At 45.2% G+C, this 24,279-nt stretch overlaps 2 protein-coding genes across 5 annotated transcripts in view; one reads left to right on the top strand and one right to left on the bottom strand.

The window, feature by feature from the left end:
• The window catches only part of ccdc135 (coiled-coil domain containing 135), a 202,732-nt gene extending 192,431 nt beyond the window's left edge, over positions 1 to 10,301 (top strand). For all 3 annotated transcript variants that reach the window (XM_038783594.1, XM_038783604.1, XM_038783613.1), the window contains 2 exons: positions 2,059 to 2,198; positions 9,584 to 10,301. In XM_038783594.1, the coding sequence (XP_038639522.1) occupies positions 2,059 to 2,198; positions 9,584 to 9,674 (231 nt within the window). In that variant the 3' untranslated portion in view covers positions 9,675 to 10,301. The remainder of the gene's footprint in view (positions 1 to 2,058; positions 2,199 to 9,583) is intronic.
• A 5,603-nt stretch (positions 10,302 to 15,904) lies between these two features.
• LOC119956391 (small kinetochore-associated protein-like) overlaps positions 15,905 to 24,279 on the bottom strand; it is a 51,532-nt gene continuing 43,157 nt past the window's right edge. For both annotated transcript variants that reach the window (XM_038783582.1, XM_038783573.1), the window contains exon 9: positions 15,905 to 16,156. In XM_038783582.1, the coding sequence (XP_038639510.1) occupies positions 15,998 to 16,156 (159 nt within the window). In that variant the 3' untranslated portion in view covers positions 15,905 to 15,997. The remainder of the gene's footprint in view (positions 16,157 to 24,279) is intronic.

The following is a 24,279-nucleotide window of genomic DNA, read 5'->3' as shown; positions in this document are numbered from 1 at the left end:
TCAAATTGGCCAAGACCAGGATCTTCGCGAAGTTCTCCCTTACCACCACCTCTGTCAACTCCTCCGCTGTTTATCTGACATCCTGTCTGTTCATAACTTTGATCTCATGTCCATCTCCAAGATGAGCTTCTGATCATAGGAACATAGAAATTAGGAGCTAAATAGGCAATTCAGTCCTTCAAGCCTGCTCCGCTATTCAATCAGATCATGGCTGATCTCTTCCTGGTCTCAAATCCACCTCCCTACCTGTTGCCCTTATCCCTTTAACCCTTTTTTAAAATCAGAAATATATCATTCTCCTTCTTGAAACTGTTGGGTGACTGTACTTAAGGTTGATAAGCCACAGCCACCAGGATTCAATGGGATGCTGAGGGAAGTAACGGTGCAAATTACAGCGATACTCCATAATCTTCTGATCCTCCTTAGATAAAAGGCGGGGGGGGGGGGGGGGGGGGAGGGGCAGTGGGATGCCAGAGGATTGGCAAATTGTAAATGATATGAAAATCGCTTATTGTCACAAGTAAGCTTCAAATGAAGTTACTGTGAAACGCCCCTAGTCGCCACATTCCAGCACCTGTTCAGGGAAGCTGGTACAGGAATTGAACCGTGCTGCTGGCCTGCCTCGGTCTGCTTTCAAAGCCAGCGATTTAGCCCTGTGCTAAACCAGCCCCTGAATGTGAGAGCCCTGTTCAAAAATGAGTGTAAGGATAAGCCCAGCAACTATAGGCTATAGTAAGTTTAACGTCAGTGGTAAGAGGGCTTTGAGAAACAATAATCCCAGGCAAAATTAAAAGTCTCTTTGACAAGTGTGGATAGTTGAAGCATGGATATGAAATTGGGTGAGTGACAGGAGACAGAGTAGCGGTGGAGTGGAGGAAGGTATAGAGTGGGGTTTCCCAGAAGTGTGGATTAGGATCTCTGCCTTTCTTGATATGTGTTAATGTTTCAGATTGGATATACAGGTCACAATTTCAAGACACAAAACTGGTAAGTGTAGTGAGGAGAATAATAATAGGCTTCAAGAGGACACCAATGGGCTGGTGGTATGGGGGGCCACATGGCTGATGGAATTAAATGCACAGATATTTAAAGTATACATTTTTGTAAGATGAACAGGAGACGCAATATATTATAAAAAGGTACAATTCTAAAGTGGGTGCAGGAGCAGAGAACTGGGACTGTATGTGCATAAATCATTGAAAATGACTGGGCAGCACAGTGGCACAGTGGTCAGCATTGCTGCCTCATGGCGCCGAGGTCCCAGGTTCGATCCCGGCTCTGGGTCACTGTCCGTGTGGAGTTTGCACATTCTCCCCGTGTCTGTGTGGGTCTCACCCCCACAACACAAAGATGTGCAGGCTGGGTGGATTGGCCACGCTTAATTGACCCTTAATTGGAAAAAAATGAATTGGGTACTCTAAATTTATTTTTAAAAAACAGAAAATAGCTGGGCAGGTTGATAAAGTGTCCACCAACACCACCTCCCTCAAGGAACACACCCCCCCCCCCCCCCCCCCGGCAGTGCCCCCTAGCACTGCCCCCTGCCAGTGCCAGGAGGCAGTGCGGTAGGTGGAGGGGGGAGGGGGGGTGGGGTGTTGTTTTGGCAGGGAGATGTCATGTGGATGGGTGTTCTATGGTGGGGACTGTTCAGTTGGTGGTTGTGGGTGTTCCATGGGGGAGCGTTCCATTATGGGGTGAGGGTGTTCCATGAGGAGGTTTCTATGGGGTGGGGGGGCTTCTGTGTGGGGTAGTGTTTCATGGCAATAGGATTGTTGTTTGGTTGTGAGGTGTTTCTATATTTAATTTATTGTGTCAAAGGGCACCCTGATCTTTTAAAACCGAAGTTGCTGGCGGGGCAGACTCAATCTTTTTTTTTGGCTATGCACTGAGCAATATGGCAGCGAAAGCTGCCTTTGAGTCTGGTGGCTTCTTGCCTTTTTTCCCACCCACTACCTATTGTTTTGAAAATTCTGCCCAATGTGTAGACCACCTAGATTTCTCTTCCTTTTAAATACTATGCTCAAAATGCCTGCTTAATTCCATGCTCTTTCTTTCTAGGAGGCCCAGGAGCTGCAGAGTAAGCAGCAATGGTACCAGCAGAACCAGATATCTATGACCAAGGAAGATGAACAGGCCTACTTGGCCTACTGCTCTGAGACTATGTTCCGCATCCACATCCTTGAAATGCGCCTCAACAAGTAAGGATTCTCATTTCACCTCTCCTGATGATGCTAACTTGCTGGGATGGAGTTGCACTGATACCAACAGCTCTCCACAATCTCCCTCAGTGAGCATTAGGAGGCCAGTTATCCATGTTGGGAACATAACCTGAGTCTCATTGCATTAAATGGTTGAAGTGGAACCAGTCTGATTTGCAGCTCTTGGACTGCAGCCTTTATCACTAGCCTGGCAAAGATCAGCTAACTCAGGAATTGACCCATGTGGCTCAACCCTACACTGGGCACACACCTAATATTGGAGTTACCCAGAAATCTGCTTTATATTTATTATGAATCAATACGTAGGTGGGCAGAGTGCATACATATCTTGTAATCCATGCTCATGAGGGACAATTTAAGCAGATGTTAGCTGCGTAATTAAAAGTTATGCTTTCCAGAGCATGTCAGTTACATCACACCATTCAAAGGCATTATGTGTAAAAATGTCATATTTCAGGTGCTACAACTTTACATAGGGATTACATAGGATTACACTGGATATACAACAGAGAAAAAGGTCATTCAGCCCAACCGATGGTGATAATAATAATAATCTTTATTGTCATAAGTAAGCTTACATTAACACTACAATGAAGTTCCTGTGAAAAGCCTCTAGTCGCCACATTCTGGCACCTGTTAGGATACACCGTGGGAGAATTCAGAATGTCCAAATTACCTAATAGCACATCTTTGGGAGGAAACCGGTGCACCCAGAGGAAACCCACGCAGACACAGGGAGAACGTGCAGACTCTGCACAGACTGAGACCCTGGTGCTGTGAAGCCATAGTGTTAACTACCATGCTGCCCACAATTGTGCTGCAGCCTCAAGTCTCATCTTTTCCATATCTACCATCTGTTCCCTTCACCCTCATTTGTTTGTCCAGTTTCCGCTTGAATACGTCTAAGCCATTTGCTTCAACTACTCCCTGTGGTAGAAAGTTCCACATTCTCACCACTTTTGAGGGAAGAATTTCCCGTTGAGTATCCTATTGGATTTGTTGGTCACTATCTTATCCTGATCTTAATGTTCTTCCCCTCAAGAGGAAACGATGGGCAGAATCCTCTCTTCTAGAATGAAAGTATAATGGTGGGCTCAGAAGTCAAGAGTGATTTCTGCTGGACAAGTGACCATGCATGATCATGCACTGTTCTACTCATTACATATGCATCCTTGCAGATCTTGGCTATCTCATGGTAAGGGTGGGCAGGAGGTTGCCACCCCACCATTACCGCATGAAGTTGAAGATCGGACACCAAATTTGAAGGGTACCCAGGCAACCATTCACTCACTGCAGGCCAGAAGCTCCGGATTCTGCCAAGACCAGGATGTTCCAAAAAGGAAAGCAAATGTGCAGCCTCATGATCCAGTAAAACCACACACACCCTCATCCTGGAGACTTTCCTCTAAGCCAGTGTTCTTCAAAGTCGGGAGCGGCGGGTGTTGGGAGGGTCGCGGAGCCGTTGTCCGCAGCACTTCCGATCGCACAAATCCCTGCGGAGCAGCCGGCTTTTCAGAACGCTGGCTGCAAGCGGCCGCGAACATGTTAAAAAGAAAAAATTCGGCCGCATTGCGCATGCGTGCACAATGATTGGCACGCAGCCGCATTCCGCAAACATGCAAAAAACTTCCACTGCATTGCACATGCGCGCCCGATGATCGGCGCCGATACACGGGCACGCATGCGCAGTGCAGCTGCTATTGCAGCTTTTTGTTTTACAAGTTCGGTGGTGGTTTTTATTCAATTATTTTATTCATTTCATTTTTTTTTCATTTGTTTCATTTTTTTTACAAGTTCGGGTGGGGGTTTTATTCATTTTTTTCTATTTTTTTACAAGTTCGGGGGGATTTTTTAGATTTTTTTCATTTATTTTACTCATTTCATTTATTTTTTTACAAGTTCGGGAGGAGGGGGGGGGGGGGGTTTATTTGATACAAATTTACAGGACAAAAATATCAGAACTTTGGACAGATGGAGACTCCATACTTTCCGACACGTGAAGGCTTCACCTTCATCCAACAGGTTCCATTGGAGGAGCGTGTACGAGGGCCAAAGGGACCCAAAATCGTTTCCTCAATTTTTGTGAGCAGTAAACAAAGTAAGAAAATGGTGGTTAGCGCAGGTCGGCCAGTGTGGTGCGCGAAGGTCGGCCGGCGTGGGTCGCAAAGGTCGGCCGGTGTGGGCCGGTGTGGGTCGCGAAGGTCGGCCGGGTTGGGTACCAAAGGTTGGCCGGTTGGTAAAAATGGGTCCCCAGAAAAAAGTTTGAAGAACACTGCGCATTCAGGAAAAGCAGGAAATGGTGTTCCCTGGAATGGCAGTGGGAGGCTCTCCCCTCTGACTACAGCGGCCGGGGCAGAGGTCGCAATGGAAATTAACGCCCATGGGGTCCAGCACAGAAACAGCAGTGCTGCAAGAAGATGATCGATCTGCTACCCTCCGCCAGGGTAAGTACATTGTCGACTCACTGCATACTGATAATGATAAGGGCTTCAGGCAGACTAACTGTGCAAGTGCACAGAGCTACCACACAGATGTGTGGGGTGCAGTGCTCACCAGCAGATAGGATATCTGCACTGGATGTGTGCCAGTCACTTCATGCTTTCAATTTCACGCCAGTTGCAGGATATCACTTACGGGGGAGGTCCCAGTGGCTGCCAAAGGCATAAACTGTTCATACAACCATTGGGATGATAATCAATCCTTCTGTCTTTCTGCAGAACACCTGTAACAAGTGTGAGTAGTCCCTGATTGGAGGCAGAATCCTGGATATTCAAGTCCTCACCTCGTATGAGAAACAGGCCACTGAGATAACCTTGGATGAGAGAGGACTGCACTAAACTTCTCAAGGAGGCCAGTGAGGATGCCTCCAGTCTGCAGTTGTCAGATGTGCCCACAAAATTAGACATTTATTTAATTAAGGAGCCTGTTTAGTCAATCACTAAATCTTATTTTTCTTTATTCCAGATACCAACAAGAAAGGTGGGGGGACCAGCCACTAATCCATGTCCAGCCCCACCTCTGAGGAGGATGCCTCGGAAGACTCAGAGGTTGCAGCATCACGGCGTTCACCTGCGTCCCCCACCAGCGCAGATGCAGTCACCACAATGGATATAAATTCAAGAATAGGCTTGCGGTCACAATCTGGTGACCACAACTCTGACATGGAGGAAGTGACAGCGAGTTCTCTAACACTGGACTCCTCGATTAGTCCATGCAGATATAAAGCCTCTGGATTCAGCTCTAAGTGACATGGTGGAGATTCAGGGACAGGCAGAGGAACGTTAGGCAGAGTTGTCAGAGGCCATGTGCAGACTGGACTGAAGGCTTGAGGAGTCCATCCACATTTTGTCTCATGTCATGGTTCTGGCAAAAAAGCACTCGGCTGCCTCCATGGAAATGGTGCTGGCTGCCTTGGAAACCCAGGTTCAGCTAAATGCCCAGTGGTTGCCGGATATGCACTCAGACCTGCACTCTGTCACTGTAGCCATTGTAGCAGTGCAGCAGTGGTTAGGCCAGAGGGGTTGGGAAACTCTATTTCCCTGCAGGTGCTCATTCTCAAGGAGTCAGGGAGCTTTTATCTGGCACCCACAGGGAGCAAGAGCACCAGCCAAGCAACCCAGGGATTAATACCTGGATACATCAAGGGTTCCCTGCCACTCAACCTCCCCTCTGCCATCATATCCAGCAGGTCAGACCAAGGAGGATGCACCTGCACCTAGGCAGGAGACCCTTAGCAGGCCAGAGTCCTCAACGTCACGGGCTACCAGAGGATGATCACCAAAGTAATCAAAGTGAACATTGTACTCTGTCTCTGCTCACACACTAAAACCCTGGTCCTTCAATGATGTCCAGTGCACTTCGGTTGCAAACCCCTTAAGTGCGGTCCATTGCCAGCCTTTATAAGGAGACAAGCATGCCAATCAAATCTCCATGTGAGGTGTCAAGTGGATGTAACTTTAAGAAATATGTGTTTATCAGATGGCTGCAGTCATGTCATTGTGTGGGTGGAGCTGGGCTGTCTGTCTTTTACTTTTGTTTTTGAGCTGGCAGCTGCAGTGTGTTTTTAGTTTCGTTTTCAGAGGTGATGGGCTGCATTCAAAGCAAGCAGCTGTAGAATGATCTTTCTCTCTACAAGCTAAGGAATGTCTCCAGATCATTGAAGATTTCAAAGTACAGTAATACCTATTTCTGGAGAGCATTTAAACCTGCTGCTTTTATTTTAAAAACTGTTTTGGTCTTATGGATGTTGTTTGGAAAGTTACTAAGGGTTACCTATAGAATATTGTATTTGGGAAAGAATCAGTGTTTGTAGTTGATAAGATGTTTAATGTGTGTTTATCAAGTGTTAACTGAATTCATAGCATAAACATTGTTTTATTTTAAACATACTTTAGCTCTCTGTTGCACCACACCTGTAAAGTGGGCCCTTGTGCTCCCCATAACCAAAATCTATTTAACGTTGTGGGTCAGGTGAACTCCTTGATATACTTTGGAGTTCTCTAAACCCATGCCCATAATAGAGGCCTGACAAAGGCTTCAGTAAACTGCATATACACCTCTTCAATCCCACACTCAAATCCCTCTTGCCATCAATGCTAATATGTCTTCGGCCTCCTTACCTGCAACCTCCACCTGCATGTTAGCTCAAAAGGGTTCCACTCGTTCTCTCTCAAAATCTTTCATAATTTTAAATACTTAATTTGGTCATCCCTCAGCTTTTTTTCAAAAGAGAAAAGACCCAGCCTGTCAATCTTTTCCTGATGCGTACAGGCATGTATTTCCGCTATCATCCTTGAAAATCTTCTCTGCGCTCTCTCCAGTGCCTCTACATCTTCTTTGTAATATGGTGACCCGAACTGCGTGCAATACACTGAATTGGCCGAACCAAGATTTGATGCAGGTTTAGCATAACTTCCCTACTGTTCCATTATTTTCTTCTGGAAATAAAACCTGGTGCTTTTTTATGGTCTTGCTAACCTGTGGCACACTTTTAATAATTGATACATTTGTACTCCAAGATATATTTGTTCCTCTACCCAACCTAGACCTGCACCTTCCAAGTAATAAATGACCTTCCCATTCTTAATACCAAACTATACTATCTCACATTTGTCTGCGTCAAACTTAATTTGTGAATTTATTTACCCAATCTGCAAGTTTATTGTGATTCCACAATTTGCTGCTATCCTCAGTTTCAACTATGTATTGACTATGCCCCCCTCAATTTAGTTTCAACCACAAATTTAGAAATTGTGTTTCTGATTCCAAAGTTCAAATTAACGTAACTTGTGAACAACTCCAAATAAAGGAGTTAGTGGGAGTGAAAAAGGAGACCCTGAAAATCCCCAAAAAGCAGCCCCCAAAATTCACTGCTACCCAGGGACGGCACAGTGGAGCAGTGGTTAGCACTGCTGTCTCATGGCGCTGAGGACCCGTGGTTTGATCCTGGCCCTGGGTCACTGTCAGTGTGGAGTTTGCACATTCTCTTCATATCTGTGTGGATCTCATCCCCATAACCCAAAGATGTGCAGAGTAGATGCGACACTGAAATTGCCCCTTAATTGGAAAAATTTAATTTAAAAAAAAATCACCGTCGCCTTCAAAAATAGTATTATTTTGATCCCTGATTTTCAATGCTGCTCTATTAGCAGATATGCTTTCAGTTGCTCAGGCCAAGTGCTGGATTTCCCTACCTCAACCACTCCATTTCTTTCCTCATTAAAGATTCTCCTCCAAACCTCCTCTTTTGATCACTCCTCCTGATATCTCATTATGGCTTGGTATCAAATTTTGTTCAATTATTCTCTTGTGGAGTGTCTTGTGATGTTTTACAACTTTTTAATTTTTAATGGGATGTGGGTGTCGCTGGCTAGGCTATTATTTCTATTGTCCATCCCCAATGGCCTTACGAAAATGGTGTTGAGCTGCCTTCTTGACCTGCTGCTGTCCAGGCATACCCAGTGTGCTGCCAGGAAGAGAGTTCCAGGATTTTGATCCAGCAACAGTGAAGGAACAATGATATAGTTCCAGGTCAGGATGGTGTGTATCTTAGAGGATAACTTACATGTGGGGGTGCTCCCATATATATGCTGCCCTTATCCGTCTCGGTGGTAGAGGTTGCCTTCCAAGTAATAATAGGTTTGGAAGGTGGTTTCTCATGAGCCTTGGTGAGTTGCCAAAATGCATCTGATAGATTGTACACGCTGTTGCCTCTGTGCATCATTGATAGAAGAAGTGAATACTGAAGGGTGCCAATCAACCAGAATGCTTTATCCTTCTTGAGTGTTGTTGGAGCTGCACTCATTCAGGCAAGTGGGGAATATTCCATCACACTCCTGACTTGTGCCTTTTAGGTGTGGATATGCTTTGCTCAGTCAGGAGGTGAGTTACTCCCAGCAATTTCCAGCCTCTGACGTCTTCTTGTATTTATATGACTAGTCCAGTTCAGCTTCTGGTCAATGGTAACCGCCAGGATGTCGTTCGTGGGAGATTCAGTGCCATTGAATCTCTCTTGTTGGAGATGGTCATTGCCTGGCATTTGTGTGACATGAATGTTACTTGCCATTTGTCAGCCCAAGTCTGAATGTTGTCCAGATCTTGCTGTTTATGGACATGGACTGCCTCAGTATCCGTGGAGTCGAGAATGGTGCTAAACATTATGCAATCATCAGCAAAAATTCCCACTTCTGACCTTATGATGGTGAGAAGGTCATTGATAAAGCAACTGAAGGTGGTTGGACCCAGGACACTGCCTTGAGGAACTCTTGCAGTGACATCCTTGGACTCATATGACTGACTTCCATACAACCATCTTCCTTTGTGCTAAGTGTGACGCCAACCAGTCGAAATTTCCCCTACCTCCCCCAATTCCCATTGACTCCAGTTTTGTTGGGGTTCCTTGATGTCACACGGTCAAATGCTGCCTTGATATCAAGGGCGGTCACTCTCGCCTCACTGATTGAGTTCAACTCCTTTGTTCATGTTTGGACTAAGGCAGTAATGCGGTCAGAAGCTGAGTGGCTTCAATTTACAACTTGGAACAATTGATACCATTATATAATTGCAAGTTGTTATTGTTACACCTCCATTTCCCAGATCAATCATGCTTATGTAAGATTGTCAAGTTAGTGTTAATTTGTGCCACACTATAAGTGGTTCAGTGCTGTGGATCTGTATCGAAGGGAAACTGTTCAAAACACATTCATGTTGGGCTCTTATAGCTAATGGCTAACCACTGCCCCACCATATCACCCTAATCAACCATTATGTTAATCCATTATCCATGATTTAAGAATTAAAGTTAATTGGTTTCCTTCCATCTAAAAGTACTGACGTTAATACAATAACTCTTGCCTTGTTTACAGGCACAAAGAGACAGCACCAATCAAGTACCTTGCCCTGGAAGAAAGGATTCGCAAGGACCCACGGTTGGCCAAGAAATTAAAGAACTGCTAAACATATTGAACAATGGAAACCAGTATCCAGGGAAAATTACTCAATCTGCAGCAATACTTTTGCTATTCTCCAGCTATTCTCCAAACCATTCAAATTTTAAAAAAGGAATGTTTCCCATGGATGATTTAACTATGCTTATGTTTTAACTATGTGCACTTATAATAAAGTTCTGAAATGCCTGTGTATTGCTCAATTGAAGGATGCCGACTGTCATTTACAGATCTTCACAGAGAAACATCACCTTTAGCCACTGTCCCTTCACCAGTTCTCAGCATGGAATGTCTCCACTTTTGTTACAGACACACACCTCTCATTCCTTTCCTCCTTACTGTTGTTTGTGTAGTGACCTCTGTATCTGTATATATATGAAGGGTTAATATGTAATCAGTACAGTCAGAAGATCACTAGAGGGCAACACTAACAGGGAGTATAAATACAAGCTCAATCTGTTTGCCCGCTCTCTTTGGGTATGTTGTGGCTAGAGAACAGAAGTATAGTTAGCTCAGAGTGTAAGTATAATATTCATAGTTAATCTAATTCTATCTTGTTTAATTTGACTACATGTAAAAGTATTGAAGACTCAAACTCAGAAGTGAATTGATTACTCAATAAATTATTTGTTATCACTGGATGACTTTGGAGTATTCATCAAAGTTAAGTACAACTCGGCACAAACAAATGAGTAACATATATTACTCAAGTAATGGAACAGTTTGGATCCAGAAATGATTGCTGCTTAGTTGAATTTGGTTTCAACACTAAAGTCTTCCAACAGACCATTTTTGAAGATTTTTGCTCTAGCTTTATCAGTTATAATTTTCTTTTCCTGATTCTCACAACATCCATTTCAGTTGTTCTTGTTGATTGAGACATAATCTGCAATCATTAATTGACTCCCAGTCTGAAATGTGTTGAAATTGAGGTTTTGTCATTAATCAAATCTATATCACTCACTTACATAATGTTTAGACAATGCGTGACTCTTCAAAATAAAAAATGCTGCTTCAAATTCATTAATGGCGCTTGATTAATCCCCGGCACAGCATACAGGTCCTCAGATCCAATTTCATGCCAAAGGAACAGAAGGCTGCTTCCAGTTCTGTAAAGCACAATCCGCTTAAACAAGGTATTGAACATGTTCCCAGAAGAGGTCAATAGTTCAAACCATCTTGGTGCATTTTGAATCCACCAAGTCTCATGTGTCTCCTCCATCATTAATTACAAGTTTAATCAACCTCAGGGCTTAGCATGAGAGAAACAGGCTGACATTTTAATTCAACAAATTAGCAAGATCATTTTCCTGTAGAAAGAAGCTGCAGAAGCACAAATACAATCAACTGGACCAGCGTTCAGCCTCATGAATGGAGCATTCACACTGCCAACTTCAAAGGTTTAATGAACTGTTTCATGTCACAAGGTTTCAAATAATACTTCATCCAGTTATTATTCCTGTGGAAAACCTTTCCATTAACATGTGTTGCAAGTTGCCTCCCTTGAGAATCACATTTGCTGCTAATGCTTCCCTTCAATATCACCACGAATGTTGCCAATATTGGCCCACCAGCCAGAAAAGAGAAAGACTTCTATTTATATACTAATTTTCACGAACACTGGATGTCTCAAAGCACTTTACAACCAATGAAGTATTTTTGAAGGGTAATCACTTTTGTAAAACTTGCACAAACAGCTATATGTTTTTGTGATGCGAATTGTGGGATAAATATTGACTACTTCAGAAACACAAAAGAACATAAAACATTTTTTTTTGGTAAAAGCTTAATTAGAATTCAATTTCTCTGTTTTAGTGGGTTCTTACTGTCTGATTTGACAATTGCTTTGAGTAACCATTAGCTAATATTACCACCCAATACGTTTTGAAAGAGAGGGGCTGGGTCATTTGACTTGCTATATTCTCTATTTTTACTCTATGAATTGCTCAGACAAATAAAACCAAAAACATTTCTATAAAATCCACATCTGCATTGGGAAGAGAGCTTGTGCACCATGGGCGGGAATTCTCTGGCCGTTCACTTGTCGCGGATTCTCTGATCGCACTGGCAGCGCACCCAAGTCTGTGGATTTCCCGGCAGCGTGGGGTGGCTTCAATGGGAAATAACTTTGACAAGCAGCGGGAAGAGAGAATCCCGCCGCCAGAAAATTGCACAGTGCCGAGAAAGACATGCTGGGGAACCAGAGAATCTCAACCTATAAATTTTGTAAAAAAACTCTCAGGGCATGATTTAACAACCACATTGCAACCGGTCCGAATGTGGGCACACCGGTTAAATAGCAGGAAAGGCCATAATCGAGATTCGCACCAGGCGCAATCAGTTTGCTATCTAACTGGCCTGCTCCTGAATGAGAGTTCTGGATCATGCCCAAATATGGCAAGCATATAAATGACCTCAATTAGCACCAATTTCCATCTCGTTAGTGAGATTGAAGTCAAATGCAATGGTCTACCGGGAATTAATCAGCACCCCAGCGAGAAATCATGCAGGAACCGTTTAGTCCTTTTTAAAAATGTGAAGCTGCCGCAATGGCTGCTGAGGGGAATTGAGGTGAGTAGCCATTTCCATTTTCTGGCATGCAGCACAAGGGTCTGTGAGGCCTTCAAGCCACCTTTAAAAAATATTTTTTTGGGTTTGTAATATTTTATACAAAACATCACAGACCAAAAACAACCCCCCCCCCCCCCCCCCCCCCCAATAGAGTCTCATCAGAGCTCTTCTCCAAGGGATTGGCGGGGAAATGACTCTGGATGGACCGTCCTCAAGAGATGGAGACCTTGTGAGACAATGGACATGTGGTCAGTGAGAGGAAAGGGTCATTTCATCTAACATGAACAACTCACTTAAGGCAGGTCATCTGGGTGAATGGGCAGTGGATCCTCACCACTCCAGCACAGGCCAACCTCATTGTCAGTGACTGCTCTCTCCTCAAGTCAATCCTGCGAATTTCAGTGCCTGTTCCTTACCACCCCCCCCCACGAGGACTCAAATCTCTCCCCCCCCCCCCCCCCATTGCCCTTACCAGCTTATTATGGGCCATCTTCTCCTGCGGGGACAAAATGAGGGCATTGTGAGCTGTATGCTTGATGGGTCAGAGTGGTCTATAGCAGATGGAATGTGTGGGCACCGCACCTAGATATGAAGATGTGCTGGTGGGTGCCAGTGGGTTCTGAGGAGCAGGCACGAAGATCAGATGTGGGGAGGGTGTGAGGTGTCAGCCAGTGATTTGTTGGGGGGGGGGGGGGGGGGGAAGGGGAAGCAGGCAGAACTGATGGTGGTAACCTACCCGTTGCAGTTTGGTGGGCGTCGTTCCCAGTCTATAGCACTCCCAGTCATGCTGCCTGCCCCGACAGCTGCTGTCACTGCCTCCCAGGTGGTACTGGTGATCCTGCTGCTGGTCCTCCGGCCCCTCAGGGAAACAGGATCTCCAGTCTCACATTGACAGCGTTGGGAAGCCTGGCAGTTAAATACAAGTGATGAGGGATTGTAGGTTTGTTGTATAATTAACAAACCACTGCTCCACATTTAGAATGAAAGCAACAACATGCAAAATGAGTTGAAAGCATAAAAAAGTTTCCATTTGACCTTGGAATTAGTTGGAGTCATATGCACCTGTAACGATAGGGCTTTCAGGCAAGTATATGATACAGATTGCACAAATATTAATGATGGCCGATAATGACCAGGCAACAGTTTGGACTGATTGACCACGTGCTATGCTGTCTATAGAATTGCATGAACACTGCTTAAGAATTCCAAACACATTCCTCGGAGAAGCATTATTGTTGCCGTAGCATGTTGATAACTGCTTTGATAACATCAGTCAATGTGCAACATCCATCAGGCATTGTTCAACAGCAGCTTCAGTCAGAGTTCAGTTGGTTAAAATGGTTCAACAGAAAGCACCTGTAGACAAAAGATACTTACAGGTCAACAGCACATAGTTTAGCACAGTGGGCTAAACAGCTGGCTTGTAATGCAGAACAAGGCAGCAGCGTGTGTTCAGTTCCTGTACCGACCTCCCCGAACAGGCGCCGGAATGTGGCGACTAGGGGCTTTTCACAGTAACTTTATTGAAGCCTACTTACGACAATAAGCGATATTATTAATGAAACACACATTTTCTTTTACATAAGAACTAGGAGCAGGAGTAGGCCATCTGGCCCCTCGAGCCTGCTCCGCCATTCAATTAGATCATGGCTGATCTTTTGTGGACTCAGCTCCACTTTCCGGCCCGAACACCATATCCCTTAATCCCTTTATTCTTCAAAAAACTATCTATCTTTACCTTAAAACATGTAATGAAGGAGCCTTAACTGCTTCACTGGGCAAGGAATTCCATAGATTCACAACCCTTTGGGTGAAGAAGTTCCTCCTAAACTCAGTCCTAAATCTACTTCCCCTTATTTTGAGGCTATGTCCCCTAGTTCTGCTGTCACCCGCCAGTGGAAACAACCTGCCCGCATCTATCCTATCTATTCCCTTCATAATTTTAAATGTTTCTATAAGATCCCCCCTCATCCTTCTAAATTCCAACGAGTACAGTCCCAGTCTACTCAACCTCTCCTCATAATCCAACCCTTCAGCTCTGGGATTAACCTAGTGAATATCCTCTGCACACCCTCCAGCGCCAGTACGTCCTTTCTCAAGTAAGGAGACCAAAACTGAACACAATACTCCAGGTGTGGCCGCACTAACACCTTATACAATTGCAACATAACCTCCCTAGTCTTAAACTCCATCCCTCTAGCAATGAAGGACAAAATTCCATTTGCCTTCTTAATCACCTGCTGCACTTTTAAACCAACCTTCTGTGACTCATGCACTAGCACACCCAAGTCTCTCTGAACAGCGGCATGCTTTAATATTTTATCGTTTAAATAATAATCCCGTTTGCTGTTATTCCTACCAAAATGGATAACCTTACATTTGTCAACATTGTATTCCATCTGCCAGATCCGAGTCCATTCACTTAACCTATCCAAATCCCTCTGCAGACTTCCAGTATCCTCTGCACTTTTCGCTTTACCACTCATCTTAGTGTCATCTGCAAACTTGGACACATTGCCCTTGGTCCCCAACTCCAAATCATCAATGTAAATTGTGAACAATTGTGGGCCCAACACGGATCCCTGAGGGACACCACTAGCTACTGATTGCCAACCAGAGAAACACCCATTTATCCCAACTCTTTGCTTTCTATTAATTAACCAATCCTCTATCCATGCTACTACTTTACCCTTAATGCCATGCATCTTTATCTTATGCAGCAACCTTTTGTGTGGCACCTTGTCAAAGGCTTTCTGGAAATCCAGATATACCACATCCATCGGCTCCCCGTTATCTACTGCACTGGTAATGTCCTCAAAAAATTCCACTAAATTAGTTAGGCATGACCTGCCTTTTACGAACCCATGCTGCGTCTGCCCAATGGGACAATTTCTATCCAGATGCCTCGCAATTTCTTCCTTGATGATAGATTCCAGCATCTTCCCTATTACCGAAGTTAAACTCACTGGCCTATAATTTCCTGCTTTCTGCCTACCTCCTTTTTTAAACAGTGGCGTCACGTTTGCTAATTTCCAATCCACCGGGACCACCCCAGAGTCTAGTGAATTTCGGTAAATTATCACTAGTGCATCTGCAATTTCCCTAGCCATCTCTTTTAGCACTCTGGGATGCATTCCATCAGGGCCAGGAGACTTGTCTACCTTTAGCCCCATTAGCTTGCCCATCACTCCCTCCTTAGTGATATCAATCCTCTCAAGGTCCTCACCTGTCATAGCCTCATTTCTATCAGTCGCTGGCATGTTATTTGTGTCTTCCACTGTGAAGACCGACCCAAAAAACCTGTTCAGTTCCTCAGCCATTTCCTCATTTCCCATTATTAAAACTCCCTTCTCATCCTCTAAAGGACCAATATTTACCTTAGCCACTCTTTTTGTCTTATATATTTGTAAAAACTTTTACTGTCTGTTTTATATTCTGAGCAAGTTTACTCTCATACTCTATCTTACTCTTCTTTATAGCTTTTTTAGTAGCTTTCTGTTGCCCCCTAAAGATTTCCCAGTCCTCTAATCTCCCAGCAATCTTTGCCACTTTATATGCTTTTTCCTTCAATTTAATACTCTCCCTTATTTCCTTAGATATCCACGGTCGATTTTCCCTCTTTCTTCCGTCCTTCCTTTACCCAGGAGAAAAACTTTCAGGACTTGTTTGGCAAGTAGTAGCAAAAATCTTTATTTACCATCCAATTCCACCATTCCTTGTGCAATTCATATACATTTTATATACAGTGTAAAATGATTCAATTTAATTGCAAGGTTCAGAGCATTCCAAGTCCAATTCTAAAAGTTGTTTGGATTGATTTAAAGATATTCTCCATTCCTCTAGCTCCTTCTGGATCAAGTCTGTGTCTTCTACAATTTTATTACTCTCATCCTTCGTCTTCTGCAACTTCAGCTTCACCTCCTATTCACAGAAATAAAAGTAAGTGTAAGTGTTCTGCATTTCAACAGAATTGGATCTTGTTGCCTTATTCAAGGGTCAAGTAACCTTGAATATTTCTGAATTTTGTTTATTTTTACAGATGCACCTGGGTGCTGCACAGCTGTGTCATTTTATCCAGAGATGGGCGGCATGTGGCGCAGTGGCTAGCACTGGGACTACAGCGCTGCGGACCCGGGTTTGAATCCCAGCCCTGGGTCACTGTCCATGTGGAGTTTGCACATTCTCCCCATGTCTACGTGGGTTTCACCCCCACAATCAAAAAGATATGCACGTTAGGTGGATTGGTCATGCTAAATTGCCGCTTAATTGGAAAAAAATAATTGCGTCCTCTAAATTCATAAAGAAAAAAAATAAGTTTATCCAGAGAGGAGCAGAGCACAGGCATCAGCAAATTATCATTCTCAATCCACACGCTGAGTTCAACTTCAAGTACGGAATATTGGTCTGGAAGACTTAGTGGTGCTAGGGAGTGTCAAGACACATATGAAGTGTTGGCTAGTGTAGGCTTGAGAGATGAACAGACACTTCCAACACTGATGAAGGTTCAACTCAATGTTATTAACTACTTCTTTTTAAAAAAAATAAAATTTAGAATATCCAATTCATTTTTTCCAATTCAGGGGCAATTTAACATGGCCAATCCACCTAACCTGCACATCTTTGGGTTGTGGGGGTGAAACCCATGCAGACACGGGGAGAATGTGCAAACTCCTCACAGACAGTGACCCAGGGCCGGGATTCGAACCCGGGTCCTCAGCGTCGTAGGCAGCAATGCTAACCACTGTGCCACCGTGCCGCCCGTTATTAACTACTTCTAACTAACACACGGTGACTGTGGGTCTAAATGATGCTAACTTAAACTAGAGACCTAAGCCTTGTCCGAACCAGTTGATTCTCTCAGCACATGTTGTAAGTCTGTGCTGGGCTGAATGAGTTCCTGTTACATTCCAGAGGCAGCACCCAGAATGATCGGGAACCGTGGTGCCCTCTGCCTTTATAGTGTGTGTATTCTAACTGGTGATTGGCTGCGGTGTTTGTACATGTTGATTGGTCCCTGTGTGTGTCCATCAGTGTGTGTCTGCACCGTGATATATTGGTGTATATTATGACAACATACTCTACTTCCCCTCCTTCAGCTAATAATGCTACCAGCAAGTTGTGATGACATCATGACAGTCCAAATGGTTGAAATCAGATGGGGGAGGGGAGGGAGAGAGAGAGAGAGAGAGAGAGAGAGAGAGAGAGAGAGAGAGAGAGAGAGAGGAGGTATTCAAGAGAGAAAATGCTGGAAAACCTCAGCATGTCTGGCAGCATCTGTAGGGAGAGAAAAGAGCTAACGTTACGAGTCCAATGACTCTTTGTCAAAGCGTCATTGGACTCGAAACGTTAGCTCTTTTCTCTCCCGACAGATGCTGCCAGACCTGTTGAGATTTTCCAGCATTTTCTCTTTCGTTTCAGATTCCAGCATCTGCAGTAATTTGTTTTTTTCCCCTGTAGTCAAACTGGCCACTTACTGAAACTTCGACATAATGGCTATTCTGACCAGGTGTTAGAGGGGGAGGGAGACAGGCAACAATAAAATGTGAGGAATAGGAAGGAATGGCCAAGGACTTGCGGTGGCGACCAAGGAGTGAGTGGTCGCTGTAGCCATCTAGGATGGCCGCTTTCAGTATATAAAATGGACACCCGCAGAGCCTATAGGGAAATATGGACAATGCAAAGCAACAAACAGGCACAGAACCTGAATGTATATTTGGAAGGCAGTCTGCAGACGGAACCGAAACTCTGGGTCGATTTACATATTGATGGCCCATCTCCGGGAAACAAAGAACGAGTGCTCAGGTAGCCGACACTGTCCCAGACAGTCCAGCGCCACTTGGCCAACCAGAAGACACAAAAAAAGCAAGGTCAACGGCCACGCCCAGCCATCAAGGCACCCGCCCCTTTATTGGCTTAGATCGATGACAATGATCAAGAAGCGGCCCAATTAATTGGGACCAAGTTTAAGGCCCACCTAAAAGCACGCAAAGCCCCTCCAAGTATAAGAAGGAACCCCCCTCGAAAGGTTGACTCTCTAGGGTTTGGCTCTCAAGCAGAGAGACCCTTCCACCAGCACCACCAGAAGCAAGTAAGTTCAAATTCAACGCTCACTACCAGACGGACGACCTTAGCTGTACTCCTGTTACCTCTTTGAACCAAACAGCCTCAGATCCAAACAACGGCCATTGTTCCTCTGACCTAAGTGGGCACCCAAAGTTTCTTTTAAATAAATTTAGATTACCCAATTATTTTTTCCAATTAAGGGGAAAATTAGTGCGGCCAATCCACCTACTCTGCATATTTTTGGGTTGTGGGGGCGAAACCCACGCAGACACGGGGAGAATGTGCAAACTCCACACGGACAGTGACCCAGAGCCGGGATCGAACCTGGGACCTCAGCGCTGTGAGGCAGCTGTGCTAACCACTAGGCCACCGTGCTGCCCTGCACCCGAAGTTAAGTATAGGTGTTAGTGATAGATATAGTTTAGCCTGTAGTATTATTGTGCATCAGGAAATCATACTGTGTGTAAATAAAGTACCATTGACTTTGAACTAACTAACTGGTGTATTGGCTCTTTGATCGGTATTCGGGTTGAACCTTGTGGCGGTACCGAGAGATACCTGGCGACTCTGAAAGCATACTCATTATTAGGATTAAGAAAGGCGACCTTATTAACCGCCATATTTATAGCAAGTAAACAGAGAAACATCGCATATTTGGTAGCGCCCGCTCGTGGTGGACCTTTTCCCCCCAATTTACGGTGGATTTGATCGACAAAACAGGAGACTGGTGAAGTAGAGGAGAAGTATTCCCCACCAGTGTATGGATTCGGACCAGAAGTGGTCTGAAAAGGAGAGACGTTGATTGAAGATGGGAGTGGAGTCTGCGGCACAGGAGAATATGGGGGGAGGGTCAAGGACCATAATTGCCGACCCAGTGGTCAACGGAGCAGCTAGTGGTCTTTCTCCAGGAGAAATTTGCTCAGCAAATAATGGAATACCTGGATCTGATTAAGACGGACATTGGCCATGTGGAGCAGAGACTGGAAACCTAGGGCCAGGCGATCCAGAAGGTGGAAGAGGCGGTGGCTGAGCACGAGGTGCAGCTAGCCGCGATGGTGGTGGAGATGGGGCTGATGTAGGACCACCAGAAGAGGATGCAAGAGAAAGTGGAGGATCTGGAGAACAGAACACGCAGGCAGAACCGGAGGATTGTTGGCCTGCCGGAGGGATCGGACGCAGGTGCATATGTGGCGCGTTTGTTTGAGAAGCTGCTGGGGGAAGGTGCATTTGCTCGACCCTTGGGAGGTGGACAGGGCGCTTATTGAGAAGCCGCTGAGGAATGAGCCACCGAGGGTGACAGTGGTACGAATGCATCGATTCCTGGACAAGGAACAGATCTTGAGGTGGGCCAGACAGACGATGAGCTGTTTATGGGAAGGCAACAAGCTGCATATCTACCAGGACTTGGGTGTGGAACCGGCCAAAAGGAGGGAGAGTTTTAACAAAGTAAAATCGGCCCTCTTTAAGAAGGGGGCTAAGTTTGGTATGCTGTCCCCAGCAGGTCTGTGGGTCACTTATGACAGCCAGGAACTTTACTTTGGATCGTCAGATGAGGCGATGAACTTTGTAAGGACAGGGGACTGGCAGGTGATGGAGGACATTGAACTTGGGGGAAGAGTAGCTGGGTTTTTGATCTGCTGCTAAATGTCTTTTTTTCTTTGGGTTTTGTATGTATTTTGCACTAAGCTTGGGGCTGTTGCACAGTTCTGTATGTGGGTGAACTTTGTTCTTAATGGGGGATGGTGCATGAAATTTTCTTCTTTGTTTGTTGGGGATTGTAATGTTTGCATATGTAATTTCGAGCTGGGGATTGGGAGATCAGTGGGGGGTAAGATGCTTGGCACCATGGGTGGGGGCTACCAGGTTAGCTGGGCGGCCTAGCTAACGGCAGCACAGTGGGGAGCGAGCAGGTGATCAGTTTGTTGAGGGGGAGGGGGGTTGGGATTGTTATTTTGTTGTGTGTGTGTGGGGGGGGGGGGGGGGGGGGGGGGGGGGCATTGGTCTGCTGACATGGGACTGGTGCTTGGAGACACATTGGGGGTCAATGATGGTGGGCGCCCGAGGCAGGCCTAAAGAGGCACGGGACGCGGGTTGGAGGCTGACCTAAGAAGGGTTATGGACGCGGAGATGGCCTTTGATTGGGTGGAGTGGAAGTATTTGTGGGAAGTCCTGGGGCAGTTTGGGTTTGGGCAGGGTTTTGTAGACTGGGTCCAGTTGTTGTACCAGGCGGCGGTGGCAAGTGTGCGGACAAACTGAGTGAGCTCGGACTATTTTAGACTGAGCCGGGGGACGAGGCAGGGCTGTCCACTCTCCCCATTGTTATTTGGCTTGGCTATAGAGCCATTGGCGATGGCACTGAGAGCGTCAATGGACTGGAAGGGAGGGGTGGAGCACAGGGTCTCGTATGCGGATGACCTGCTCCTCTACATTTCTGACCAGTTAGTGGGGATGGGAGAGATTATGCGGATCTTAAGGGAATTTGGCCGGTTCTTGGGGTACAAATTCAACATTGAGGACAGGAGAGGAGACTGGGGGAGTTGCCGTTTAAAGTGGTGGGAGGGAGATTTTGGTGCTTGGGAATTCAGGTGGCATGTGGATGGGAGCAGTTACATAAATTAAATCTGGCCCTGTTAATTGAGCAAACGAAGGAGGACTTTCGGAGGTGGGACATGCTCCCTGTATCACTGGCGGGGAGGGTGTAGACCATAAAGCTGATGGTTCTCCCAAGAATTTTTGTTTGTTTTCCAGTCTCTCCCTATTTTTATCCCAAAGGCCTTTTTTAAGCGGGTGAATGCAGTGATCTCTGGGTTTGTGTGGGCGAGTAAAACCCTGCAAGTAAGGAAAGTGCTGCTGGGAGGGGTGGGCTGACCCTCCCGAACTTTAGGAATTACTCCTGTGTGGCAAATATCCATGATCAGGAAGTGGGTAGTGGGGAGGGGTTGGTGTGGGACCAGGTGGAGACGGCATCATGTAGGGGCACAAGTTTAGGAGCGCTGGTAACAGCACCTCTGCCGTTCGCGCCGGCCCGATACTCCACAAGCCCAGTGGTGGTGGCGGCTCTGAGGGTATGGGGGCAGTGGCAGAAGCATATGGGAGTGGAGGGAGCGTCGGTGTGGGCTCCAATTTGTGGCAATCACCGGTTTGTGCCGGGGAGGTTGGATGGGGGGGTTTTGGAGGTGGCAAAGAGCAGGGATTGAGAGGCTGGGGGATCTGTTTATTGATGGGAGCTTTCCTTGTTTGGAGGATGAGTTTGAATTGCCGGGTGGGAATGGGTTTCGCTACCTGCAGGTGAGAGACTTTGTACGAAGGCAGGTTTTGACCTTTCCGCTTCTACCGCCACAGGGGATACAGGACAAGGTAGTTTCAAAAACGGTAGTGGGGGAGGGGAAGGTCTCAGAAATCTATCAAGGTTTCATGGAGTGGGAGGGAACCCAGATATGGGAGGTAAAGCGCAAGTGGGAAGATGAGTTGGGTAAGGAGCTAGAGGCAGGTCTGTGGGAGGATGCTCTGAGTAGAGTCAACATGTCCTCATCATGTGCCAGGCTCAGCCTGATACAATTCAAGGTGGTTCACCGGGCACACATAATGGTGGCCGGGATGAGCAGGTTTTTTGGGGTAGAGGACAGATATGTGAGGTGTGCAGGAGGGCCCGCAAATCATGTCCACATGTTTTGGACGTGTCCAAAGTTTGGGGGAATTTGACAGGGATTTGTCGATGTCATGTCCACGGTGCTAAAAATGAGGGTGGCTCCGAGTCCAGAGGTGGCGATCTTTGGAGTGTCGGAATACCCGGGAGTCCAGGGGGTGTGAGAGGCTGACCATTTGGTCTTTGCCTCCTTGGTAGCCCGGAGACGGATCCTATTATCCTGGAGGGACTCGAAGCCCCCAAAATCGGGGGTATAGGTTAGCGACATGACTGGGTTTCTCAGGCTTGAGAAAATTAAGTTCCTACTGAGGATCAATGTCTGGGTTCATCCGGAGGTGGCAGCTGTTTATCGATTTCTTCAGGGAAAACTACACTGTTAGCAGATACAATAGGAGGGAGGTAGAGAACATAGGGGGGGGGGGGGGTGGCAAGAGGGTAGGGGGGAGTTTAGTTTGGTTCTGGTGGGATCAGCGAGAGGAGATGGAGGGACTGGGGAATTCGGTGTATAAGCCATTTTGGCTGGATATGGTTGTTGGTTGATGGGAAGCTCTTATGTACGGAATTATGTTTTTGTTATTATGAAATCATAAATGCCTTAATAAAATGTGTTTTTTTTAAAAGGGAAAGAATGGTCAAAAAAAAGTTGCTTTGTAATAAACATTTATTGGTTGTGGCGAATTCTCAAATGAGAAACAAAAATTCTAAATAATGTACTGCTTATTTTTGTGAAAAGCTAAACTTTTAGGGTGCAAAACCAAACAGTAACGAAAGTTATTTTTAATCTTGTAATGTCGAAAAAGTTATAAATATACCCAGATGGGTATGGTAGCATTAGACCATAAGATATCGGAGCAGAATTAGTCCAATTGGCGCATCGAGTCTGCTCTGCCATTCAATTGTTGCTGATATGTTCCTCATTCCCATTCTCCTGCCTTCTCCCCATAACCCTGATCCCCTTGTTAATTAATAAATGCCCTTATTAATCAAGGAAACCAGTTTTGTGCTCAATGTGCTGTTACTACAGGGCTACAGCCCCAAGAGCTGGAAGGTGAAATTAGACAGAATAGTTCTTTCTAAGAATATAAGCAGGAGTAGGCAATTTAGACTTTCAAGCCTGCTCCACTGTTCAGTACGATCATGGCTGATTTCATGAAGGCCTCAACGCCACTGTACTGCCCATTCTCCGTAACCCTTTAACTCATTACTAATTAAAAATCTGTCGAATCCATCAAATTTACTCACTGTCTCAGCATCCACCATTAGGGTTTTATTAGTGCAAGTTGGGGTAGCACGGTAGCACAGTGGTTAGCACTGCTGCTTCACAGCACTAAGGATCCAGGTTCAATTCCGCCCTTGGGTGACTGAGGAGTTTGAACTTTCTCCCCATATCTGCATGGGTTTCCTCTGGGTGCTCCAGTTCCTCCCACAGTCCAAAAATGTGCAGGTTAGATGGGGTTATGGAGAGTGGGCCTAGGTAGGGTGCTTTTTCAGAGGGTCGGTGCAGGCTTGACGGGCCAAATGGCCTTCTTCTGCACTGCAGAATTTCTATGGTTTTTAGTAATCTAGAGGCATGGGCTAATGATCCAGAGACAAATTCAAAACCCACAGTGCGATGATAGGTAGACTATCATCTGCATATAACATGATTAGTTCATCATTACTGTAAATTCTAAAAGGGGGAGGGGAGACGATGACTATGTTTGTTTATTTAATTTATTTTTAAGTTCTTTTGTTGTTCATTGGGGTTGGGGGGGATGTGATACATGCGTCGATACGGTCTGGGGGGGGTGTTACAGTTATTATGGGTTATTTTGTTGCATTTCATTGTTTGTCGTTATGTTTTATATTTTCTGTAAAAAATTCCAATAAAAATTATTTTTTTTTAAAATTACTGTAAATTCTATGATCTGCATGTGTATTATAAGTTATATGTTTTGCTGTTGTAGTTCTACCATCCGACCAGCAGATGGGGTGAGTACGGAGTCGCAGGATGCACCATGTATTCCTTCAGAAGGTGTTTGTAAAGAGTTGATAGCAGTCGAAGGTTAGAGCAGCTCTGTTGTATTTTAGTGTTAGTGTCAGACATTTATTTTCAACTGTATTAATCTTAGATATTTTAGTTATTTGCTTATAAAACAAAGTCTAATTTTCTTTGTTCAGCCCAATCAAAGAACATTACACACAGTGGCATACGGAAAAAAAAATAGGAGTTATATTCACCAAAGAAATACCAGATTGTCATAAAAATCGATCTGATTCACTAAATGTCCTTTCGAGTAGGAAATCTGCTGTTCTTAAATAGCATGGCCGATGGCTTCAGACCTACAGAATAATG

This window comes from Scyliorhinus canicula, chromosome 2, assembly GCF_902713615.1.
Source record: "Scyliorhinus canicula chromosome 2, sScyCan1.1, whole genome shotgun sequence".
Classification (NCBI taxonomy): domain Eukaryota; kingdom Metazoa; phylum Chordata; class Chondrichthyes; order Carcharhiniformes; family Scyliorhinidae; genus Scyliorhinus; species Scyliorhinus canicula.
Note: the sequence above shows the minus strand (reverse complement) of the source record. Positions and strands in the feature narration are given on the sequence as shown.